General features: G+C 33.1%; 1 protein-coding gene across 3 annotated transcripts; it reads left to right on the top strand.

The window, feature by feature from the left end:
• Positions 1–1,581: 1,581 nt before the first annotated feature.
• LOC133184312 (putative RNA-binding protein Luc7-like 1) lies at positions 1,582–8,323 on the top strand. 3 transcript variants are annotated; one of them, XM_061319333.1, is made up of 11 exons: positions 1,584–1,711; positions 5,113–5,169; positions 5,672–5,766; positions 6,184–6,282; positions 6,388–6,498; positions 6,737–6,880; positions 6,969–7,145; positions 7,232–7,419; positions 7,512–7,616; positions 7,795–7,988; positions 8,167–8,323. In XM_061319333.1, exons 4-10 carry the CDS (start codon positions 6,187–6,189, stop codon positions 7,982–7,984), a joined length of 1,011 nt encoding a protein of 336 aa, XP_061175317.1. In that variant the 5' UTR covers positions 1,584–1,711; positions 5,113–5,169; positions 5,672–5,766; positions 6,184–6,186; the 3' UTR covers positions 7,985–7,988; positions 8,167–8,323. The 3 variants fall into 3 exon arrangements, with proteins under 3 accessions (XP_061175316.1, XP_061175317.1, XP_061175315.1); XM_061319331.1 differs by having other exon boundaries at positions 1,586–1,711; positions 5,113–5,152; XM_061319332.1 differs by lacking the exon at positions 5,113–5,169 and having other exon boundaries at positions 1,582–1,711.
• The last annotated feature ends 1,811 nt before the right edge of the window (positions 8,324–10,134 follow it).

The following is a 10,134-nucleotide window of genomic DNA, read 5'->3' as shown; positions in this document are numbered from 1 at the left end:
AGCTGTAGAATCCTCACCAATGCAAATCTCTCCTCGTCTGATGAAAAAAAAAATGTTTTTATACAAAACTTCGCGGTATTCACCTCGCTTGACACGAGCGCCTGATATGGCCCCATTTTGCCTCAACCAATCGGAATGGTTCTTACATGTTTACATCGCGTGTTATGTTTACCAATAAGACAAGGTGCCGCTTCCGTGTTACTCATGAAGAAACGATCGATAGACCCATTTTTTTTTTTTAATTTTTTTTTAAAAAATATACTTCACATGGTTTAGTTTGACCTTGACAAGTTTCTTATTTACACTATATTAATGGATATCTCAGCGCACATGTATACATAATTATGTAAGAGTACTTGTAAACACTGTTACAAGTGTGCTGAATTAGAACCCCCCCCCCCCCCAATTCTCCAATTCTAGTATTTATGAGTCCGTATTTTGTGTACATGGATAACATTATAGCCTGTTAAATGAAAATACTATTATAACAATGGTAACGAATGACTTGGGACTATAAATGTAGTAACTAATACAAAAAAGTTGCTCTCTCTCTCTAAACTATGATGTTTATCAAGCTCAAGAATTATATATATAGTTTTCAGATTTAATATCATGTGGATGTTAAATTTTTAGTGTGTGTTGTGGAAAATTTTGATTTACCAATAAATATTTGAATTAAAAGCAGATAGATTATTTAAAACATTTTTAAAAACCTATATCGGGTATATTGATTAAATTATTTCTACTGATTTTCTTGTGAAATCTGCATTTGAATGAATAAGATTTTGGTCCCCTTTGATCATGTTGATGAATTCCGAGCAGGAAAATTTTTTATCCATTCTACCATAATTTTAATTGTTCGACAAATTGAATCAAGTTTGAATTGCATAAACTTAATCAACTGTTTATGAATTTTTCACTGAAAATTCAAAAATTGCAAGTGTTGTAAAGGTTGAGACTATCTCAGTGGTATATACCGCTTGCAGAGTGGCGGACGTGTTGAGGTGTTTCGACGACAATACATTATACAGTTATATCATCTTATATATTACCGCTTCATCATGAAAAGTCTGATTTTAAAGGATCACTTTGAGAAAATTTAGAAGTAAATTATACGTTGTAGGTTATTCCCTTAAAGATAAAAATTTTACATCCGTTAAAATATGTTAGCCTAGATTAGATATAACTTATGTTAGTTATTATTTCAAATCCTTTCATATTGTTGTTTTGATTTCACTTTATTGACAAATACTGATTTGATAGGATTCTTTTAACAAATTCTTTCAACTTAACACCCCCCCCCCCCACTACCACCACCGAGGGTTCAGTACATTTTTGTACATTGATCCGAAAATCAGCAGTTAAGTAATTTAAAACAGAGTGATTGTCGATATTTTTTTTTAAATATCGTTTTAATCTTTTTCATACGCGGGCTTATAAAGGGAAAAGAATATTCAACTTTGAACGAGTTATTTAATTTGTTTCACGATAGAGGTCGCTTCTAGCATACGCAAATTTTACGTTTCCGCCATGTTGGAATAAAGAAATCATGTAAACGATTCAGAGATTTGATAACTTTTGTTTAATAGGTATTCATTAAAACCCAATTTTATGTAATATTTACAAAGCAAACAACAAAATAATACAAAGATGTCAGCTCAAGAGCAGATGAGAGCGATGTTAGATGAGCTTATGGGGACTGCCAGGGATGGTAAGGAAATCTACCATTCGTTCTTTGGAAATAGATCGAGTGCTTTGATACACTTCCATTTTCTTAGTGCCCTTGTTGATTATATATATTATTTACAAAGTTTCATATTTTGTTCACCATTTAAAAGTACCTAATAACATGCTTCACGGTCATTTTAGTGGACAGTCTGTCAAAAAGGGAGTCGAAGCGCCCCCTAACAAAATCGTACCGGTCAAAGCGCCCCACAATTTCGGTCAAAAAGCCCCCTGATTTTGGTCAAAGCGCCCCCTTATAAAATTTTACAGGAAATTGTTGTTGCAATACCATCCCCAAGAAAAACTATTTCTACAATGGTCGCCTGCGTAATGCAGTGAGAGTGTTTGCTCTAGAGTAGCGGTGTAAGGAGTTTATCCTTATGTCATGGGTTCGAATCACACTGCGGGATGTGGAGATCGGTTCTTCAGATGAGACCGTATAAACTGAGGTCCCATGTTGCAGTAGGTGCTGTCTTGAAAAAGATCCCTTACTGCTCAAAGGCCATGAGTGCCAAGTACAGGTCTAAATTTGGAATCCGGGATGTTTCGCGCCCATTCTGTTTCGCACTGAGATGGTTCGCGCCAGGATGATTCGCGCCGATTTGGGCGCGAAACATCTCATTTTCATCCGTTTTAAATTATTTATCAAATATGATATAAATATTTTGTGTGCTCAAATTCATGACTTAATAACATGCACTGCTATAGTTAACGGATCGTACCGTGCCCTTTTGCTCAGGGTGTCTGTTCAACAATTCAACAGTGTTTCAATGACGATTTAATTGTAATAAGTTGGAGATCAAAAGGTGAGAATTTAAGTTGATGTGTGGGTTGTCCAAGCCAGCAATAATTACTTAATTAGATGGCGGTATTATAATTATCTACTTATACGTAATTAGCACGGTGTTATAATAATTCATAATTATGCTATGTATGTATACTTCAAACACAGACATAAATAATTTACGTATCTGCTTCAAATATAATCTTCTTAAATTTAAAAAAATATGTTCCAAAAATATCTATATTTACATATAGTTCTACAATCTAAAATTTTGTTAAATGAACTAAACTCAGTAGCACATTTATGTACTTGGAATGAAACATTGTGGGGCGAACCATCTCAGCGCGAAACAGAATTGGCGCGAAACATCGTGGGGCGAACCATGCATGGGTGCGAAACATCCCGTTACGTAAATTTGCAGCCCTAAATCGGCAAGTGGTGGTGTCTCAATATGAGTGAAAAATTAACACAGGGATGTTGAAGTAACAAGCAAACAAACAAATACAATGTGTCCCTGACCTTGACTATCCTTGTCCAAGCTAGTAGAAATGCTATTTGCAATATTGACCAGGTTGGGACCAATCGCCCATGTGGGATGTAAAAACACATCTGGGATATAATATCCCAAATGGGATATAAATTTAGAGTGCAAAAAATGAAAATTTTTATTTCTGCTATAATAATAAATATCAAAAATCTGCATCAAAGTTCTTAAAAAGAAATAACTTTTGGCAAGCAAGTTTTTCTGCAACCCTACAGTTTGTTAGATTGATCCCCAAGAAGTTTAGGAACTTCCGAGGGATCAGTATCCTGAACAGTTTTCAAATTGTTTGAAAACATAAACATACAGATAAATTTATGTCATCTAGATAGTATTAGTGTATTTTGAGTATTCATATTTTTTTTGGCATTTCATGTTTATTCCTAAAAATCTGTATGTAATCTGTCCAGCCGTGGTGTGTATGTGTATGTTTGTTTATGTCTAAAGTCAATAAAAAAAAATAATACCCTAAACAGTAAGCATACAGAAAAACCAAAAGTTATTCCTTTATAAGTATTTTGATTCAGATTTATGATATTTATAGCCAAAATAAAATTTTTCATATTTTGCACTGAAAATTTATATCCCATTTGGGATATTATATCCCAAACAGGCTATTTTATCCCAGTTGGGCAATTGATCCCAATCTGTTGACTACACGATGTAATTGAAAAGTCTATCTTTTTCAATTGCTTTTGATTAGAGCATTAAAAGAACATTTTTGATTACCAAAGTGCTTATTTTTATTATGCAAAAACACATATACTTCACTGAAATCATTAGTTAAATTAGCTTTTCAAAATTTTTGAGACACTTGATGCACAAAGTTTGGTCAATGTATTTTTAAAAAAGTGCCAGTGTGACGTTATCCCCACGAATTTAAACTTTATCTTTTTATTTATTTTAATGTTTTAAATTTATAATAAATTTCCTAATATATATGTATAACCACCAATTGAATCTTTAAATGGTCAATAATGCACATTTTTGATAGGAACAGGTTTACCTTCCAAGAAACAATATTTAGAGAAACAGTAATTATTTAAAGTAGCATTAACCATTAAATCAAAATTAGGGCTTGAAATGTGCAGATGAAACAATTACACTGAAAATCGTCTGAAATAATTCCTAATGACTTAGATTGCTTGTGAAACACTTTAGCAAGGAAGAATATTGAAAGGTATATGAGATACTGTATTTAATTGAATATGAGTATCCAGTTTAGATAGAATAATGCATTACTACTAGATAACTATTGAAGAATGCAAAATACATTAAAACATTAACATTCTTGTACTTTTTCAGAGACATTTTGCAGCAGATGTGTGATCAATACATGTACATCATTACATGCTGCTAACATGCATATTAATTAAAAATTCAATATGTATCATTTATGCATGGAGGTGTAATTTTAAAAAAAAGGTTTATAACTTTAAATTTTGGAGAATGAAAATTAAATTGGAACAGGTAAATTAACTAAAGTAAATCCAGATTGTCAAAATTGTAGCCTTGACTGCTTAGATAAGGTTCAGTAAGTGGACATGGTTTAAGCATGGACTATAGATAAAAAGTTGACTCAGCATTACATTGAAGGTGAAAAAATGTCCTTGTCAATGATTTTTTTTTATAAATATCATAATGATTTAGAGAACATCATCACATGTAACTGTAGAACTTCTGGTCAATGAAGGACAATACCCCATTACTTTATCTTACAAGGTCCCTTTTCAGTGCTAGATACTTTATTTATTTGAACTTAAACAGTACACATTAAAAGGGACTCTAGTTTATCTTTTTCTTTAGGAGGTTTAAGCTTTTATTTAGAACTTTGATTTTTCACTTCTGCCTAGAATGCGTTGGAAGAATTGGACATTGTTGTAACATGGTATAAGAAGCACATATGAAAAGGAAGAAAAATAATTTACAGTCATATTTCAGAATAAAAAATATGTTTGTGTATTAAAATTTGATTCTTATTGTTATATTGAATAGTTTAAGTTTTATGTATGATTCCTGTGAAGACATTTTCCATACTTATGATTTTATCCCTATTTTTAAGGGAGCTTTTTCTTGTGCTGTAATCCAGTCAAATTTGAAAGGTGATGAAGGCCAATTCGTGAGTTTGCAATAGATCTTATTTCATTCATGTTTATTACTGTAGGTTAATTCATATTTAAATACATATGAAGGTAAAATTATTTCATGACTCAAGAGGAACAAGATACAATTAAAGTTAGACTTGACAAAAAGTTGGTTAGAAAAGCATTGGATGGTAAGGAGTCTTTGGTTATAGTAAATGAACTGTAGAAGCCATGAGACTAGTTTACTTTACAGGTACATATTATAGAAGATATGGGGGCTGGGCATAAGCAGGATACATCTGACAGCTTGCGCAGTGTGTATGTAATGAAATCTGTGATTCTTAATGGCCCATTCTTTTCTTTCTTCCTAAGATAGCCCTTTTCTCTTTGTTTTCGTCAAAATGTCCAATTTTGTTCTAGAAATGAAGGCAGCTGGTGGAGAAAGGGACTCTTAAAACTGTGTGTATTAAGATTTTACAGGTGCGGGCTTGTGAGTATTTTGATCTCTTGTTGACTCTATGTGACTAACAATTTTAGGCGAGAACAGCAAATACAAAGTGAAGTTTGATGACGCTCGGGTATGTAAGAGTTTCCTGCTGGGATGCTGTCCACATGATATTCTTTCTAGCACGGTACGTACATAATAACTCACTCTGCCTCTCCCCCAAAATTCTGTCAGACCTTTTTTCGGTATGTATTGCTGTAAATTAAATCAATGTGAATACAAGAAGATTGAATTGAAGAGAGAGAGAAAAAAAAATTCATGAGAAAAATTTTTAAAAACCATTCAATGAAAAAAAAATTTTTTTTTCTATATTTATTTGTTGAAATGAGAATTTAAAATTTTGTTACATTTGTTCTAAGGTAAGTAAAAGTGACTTGATGAGCATGCGCGAGTCCAAGATCATGTAAGTTGTCATCTGCACAGGATTGATGTAAATGTATCCATGAGCATAAACATGCTCCACCCTTGTAGGAATTGTATTATATATGTTGATGTGATTGTATCAAATATGAAGATTTTATTGCAAGATGCCCTGTTCTTGCAGCGGATGGACCTTGGAGAATGTCCCAAAATCCATGACTTGGCACTGCGTGCAGACTATGAACAGGCTTCCAGAAGGAAGGATTACTACTATGACATTGATGTAAGTTTTATTTAAATGTAGATGACATTTTCATTAAATAAAATATTATTGATTTAGGTATTCATACATTTTATAACGAATTTTACTTTGTATATGCAATTTTAGGCAATGGAGCATCTGTCTAGTTTTATAGCTGATTGTGACAGGAAAACCGAGTTGGCGAAACGTCGCCTTAAAGAAACACAGGAAGAACTAAGCGAGGAGGCTAATGGAAAAGTAATTTAGAATTCTTTATTTATTTAACTTATAAACAAAAAATATTTGTTTAGCTGAGTGTATGGAAATAAGCATATTAGAATTATTGTACAGTCAGTGTAATCAAAATAGAAGAGATTTATATGCAAAATAATGTGCTTCACCCACATATTAAATGTAGGAAATCCATAAACAAAAAATGAATAATCTAGTATGTTAATGTGTGGAAGTTAAATGATGGAATATTTATATTTTACAGGCTGAGATGATTCACAAGTTAGGGGAAGAAATGGGGACAAAACTTGCCAAAGCAGAGGATCTTGGTGCACAAGGATTGGTGGTGGAGTCATTGCAATTGATGGAAGAAGTTGAAAATTTAAAGAAGCAAAAGGCTGCTGCAGAGGTATTTATCAAGATAAATATTTATAAGGAAAAGAAATATTTGTTTTTCCCTATTTCCTGATAATATATGTAAATTATTTGATTTTCAGCAAGAATACAGAAATTCTATGCCAGCATCCAGTTACCAGCAGCAAAAATTGCGAGTTTGTGAAGTGTGCTCAGCATATCTTGGAATCCATGATAATGATCGACGTCTAGCTGATCACTTTGGTGGAAAACTTCACCTTGGCTTCATTACAATTAGAGAAAAGCTAGAAGAATTAAAGGTTTGTTCATTAGAACTTTTTTTTAAAGTTTGATTTGACAACTTTAAAAAAAATTTCAGCATTATAGTCTTTCTTTTAATCTACAGAAAAGCATTGCTGATAGGCGAATGCAAAGGGAAAAGGAGAGAGAGGAACAGAAGCTGAAGCGTGCTGAGAGAGAAAAAGCAGAAGAGGAGGCCAGAATGAACCAAGCACGCAGCAGGAGCCGCAGTCGTAAAAGAACTAGAAGTCGCAGTAGAGACAGGAAACGAAGGTCACGCAGCAGAAGTCGGAGGTACAGAATGATTTACTACTGTGTATCATTTTAAAAAAAAAATAAGTACTGTTTTTGAGAATTGAATAAGTTTCATTTTTATATTTCTGTAGATCCAGATCTCGATCCAGAAGTCGCCATTCAAGAAAAAGATCCAAAAGATCAAGATCCAGATCACGAAGCAGGAGATCCAGGTCAAGGTCAAGAAGAAGATCCAGGTATATACTGAAACTTATTATTTTTTTTTTAATACATAGACCAATTTAGTCTATATCTTATTAACTCACCTGAGCTGAAGGCTCACCTGAGCCGAAGGCTTAATGAGCTATTCTGATAATTTAATTACTGTGGTATTTATTAAACAATATTAACATGAAAGATGCTTTATTACTTTAGGCGTTCCAGAAGTAGGTCAAGGAGCAGGTCTAGAAAGTCAAGAAGTCGTTCCCGTCATAAACGTCGCCGCCGTTCAAGGTCCAGATCACACAGCAAGAGAAGCCAAAGCAGAGAAAGGAAGAAAAATGGTTCCTCCAGGTCCTCATCAAAAGAAAAAGAAAGCCGCTCCTCAGCAGAAAAATCACCATAATCAGGTATAAATCATGAATGTAACGGTTAGTATTTGCAAAATTTTTTAGTTCAGTCAACATTTTAACAGATTTTCAGTCATGTTATCACTCAAGTTATTACGTCATGCAGTATAAGCTATGTTCAAACATTAAACTTTACGTAGGTTTGTTCAACTTAGATTGTCCATTTCTTGCTTTGCAGGTTGAGACAGGAGCCATATTTCATTTGGATAACCATGTCAAACCACCAAAAATATAGACGTGATTTTATTACATCTAGTTTCTGGTATAATGAATCAGATTCTGATGCCATGTTTAAATCTTTTACCTACATAATAAAATGGAAAGTTAGTGAAAAATTGATTTGTTGTGCATGATGATCATAGAATATGGTATTGAAATGATGTTTAGTATTAAAATTTTCATTCAGCAGAATGACATGGTCTTCATAGGATGACATGTTTTTACCTTAATTATGGTATTAATATGTGGAAGCTCAGTACTTAAAAGGACTATGTTTGGTAATGGCCAGTATTTGCCCCCCCCCCCCCCCCCAATTCAAACTTTGATAGGGAAATCTGAAAGTATATTCTAAGGATGCATGCAAACTTTGAAGCATGAAACGTTTTTATTGGTTGTGACTGAAGTTAAATATGTTGTCAGACAAATATTAATTCAACATTTCAATCATTTCAAAAGAAAAAAGTGTATTTTACGTCAATAATTTTGACTCAAAAGTATCAAGAGCAGGCCTGCTTAGACTCCATCTTTTGAAATAATGTGCCGAATGATAATATGAAGAAATGTGTGGGGAAAAAAAATCCTCAGCAAGTTTGTGTTCTATGAAAAGTCAAAATTGAACAAAATTCCTTCATTTTTCTCTCTCTTTTTTTTTAAATAATGGGAAATCTCCATAGTTTGTGATGTCACAGAGATAAAAATGTCATTTTTTTTCTCTCTCTGTGCAATGCATTTTGTAAACTCAGCTTCATTTTATAAAATATATAATTTTGTGCACATTTCTCGAGATTTTCAAAATTTGACTTGTAGGGGGGCAAGGATAGGGCTTTACTGTATAAAGTTCTTTGTAAGTGTTCTGCTGACTGAGAATTTTCATAGCATGAAGAATTTATACAAGGATTGAATCGACATAATTATTTTGTGCTACAATTGCAAGGTGATAAAATGGCCTGTTTGAGTGCAGGCAACCTCAATTTTTGTGACCACTGACATATTTCAGTAAACTTGTGCAGTGGTTAGTGCATTTTAAAGATATACACGCTATATAAACGCAATTTTTTATGTGAAACAAACATGAAATAATCTGAGAAACATGATGTGTAATAAAAAATATTACTTTTCACAAAGTTTTACTAAATGTACAAATGAAATAAACATGACATTTAGCATTATACTTGATTTAGTGGGATTTCCTCAAAAGCTGCTGAATTGAAGACACCGCCAAATGTAATATGTTTACAGTATATAAAGTATCATTTGATCAAGTTTATATCTCAGAGTAGCTGCAGAGGTGGTGGATAGCTGGAGGAACATCCTATTAATTTTTGCATTAAATACTAGTAGTCAAAAGCCAAGGTCAAAGATACTGCGAGTCCTTAACTGTGTTGTGAATACTGTTGAGTTCTATTTGACCTTCCAGTTTGCACTTGTTAAAGATGAAATAGGTTCAGACACCTTTTCTTTGAGGATCAAAATTTATGGTCTAAAACTAAGTTTTTAACTTTTTGGTCACAGTTCGTAGAGAATTGTCCTTACAGACTAAATTTGCTGCAGTCACTCTATTGACAAATAAGTTGATGATACAAAAATATCAACAACATTTCACAATTTCTATAAATTATTTTTGGGCCATTACTTTCACACTGAATTAATTGTCAACAGATATTTTCGTTTTCCCGATTATAACAAGGCGTACACGGCGGGTGTGACCGGTCGATAGATGAGGCTTACTCCTCCATGGCACCTGATCCCACCTCTGTTTTCAGAGGTCCGAGTTGGCTCTGCTCATAATTTGTATTTATTTACTTAAATGGACTTATGAGAATGATCACTGTTGGTCATCTTCACATTTCATTCGATAATCGTTTGATTTATATGCAATAGATTTATGATTAATATGCGAAATATTATTGTTTATAAGCAATAAAAA

This window comes from Saccostrea echinata, unplaced genomic scaffold (assembly GCF_033153115.1).
Source record: "Saccostrea echinata isolate AGI-Se365-2 ecotype Australia unplaced genomic scaffold, CSIRO_AGI_Sech_v1 ptg000010l, whole genome shotgun sequence".
NCBI classification, from domain to species: Eukaryota; Metazoa; Mollusca; class Bivalvia; order Ostreida; family Ostreidae; genus Saccostrea; species Saccostrea echinata.
The sequence above is the reverse complement of the archived record's forward strand: the minus strand, read 5'-3'. Positions and strand labels throughout refer to the sequence as shown.

Coding starts and splice junctions, on each gene's coding strand:
- LOC133184312 (XM_061319331.1), top strand. CDS start 1,685: ATGAGCTTATGGGGACTGCCAGGGATG. Junction 5,767..6,183: donor ATGATATTCTTTCTAGCACG/GTACGTACATAA, acceptor CTGTTCTTGCAG/CGGATGGACCTTGGAGAATG. Junction 6,881..6,968: donor AGCAAAAGGCTGCTGCAGAG/GTATTTATCAAG, acceptor TTTGATTTTCAG/CAAGAATACAGAAATTCTAT.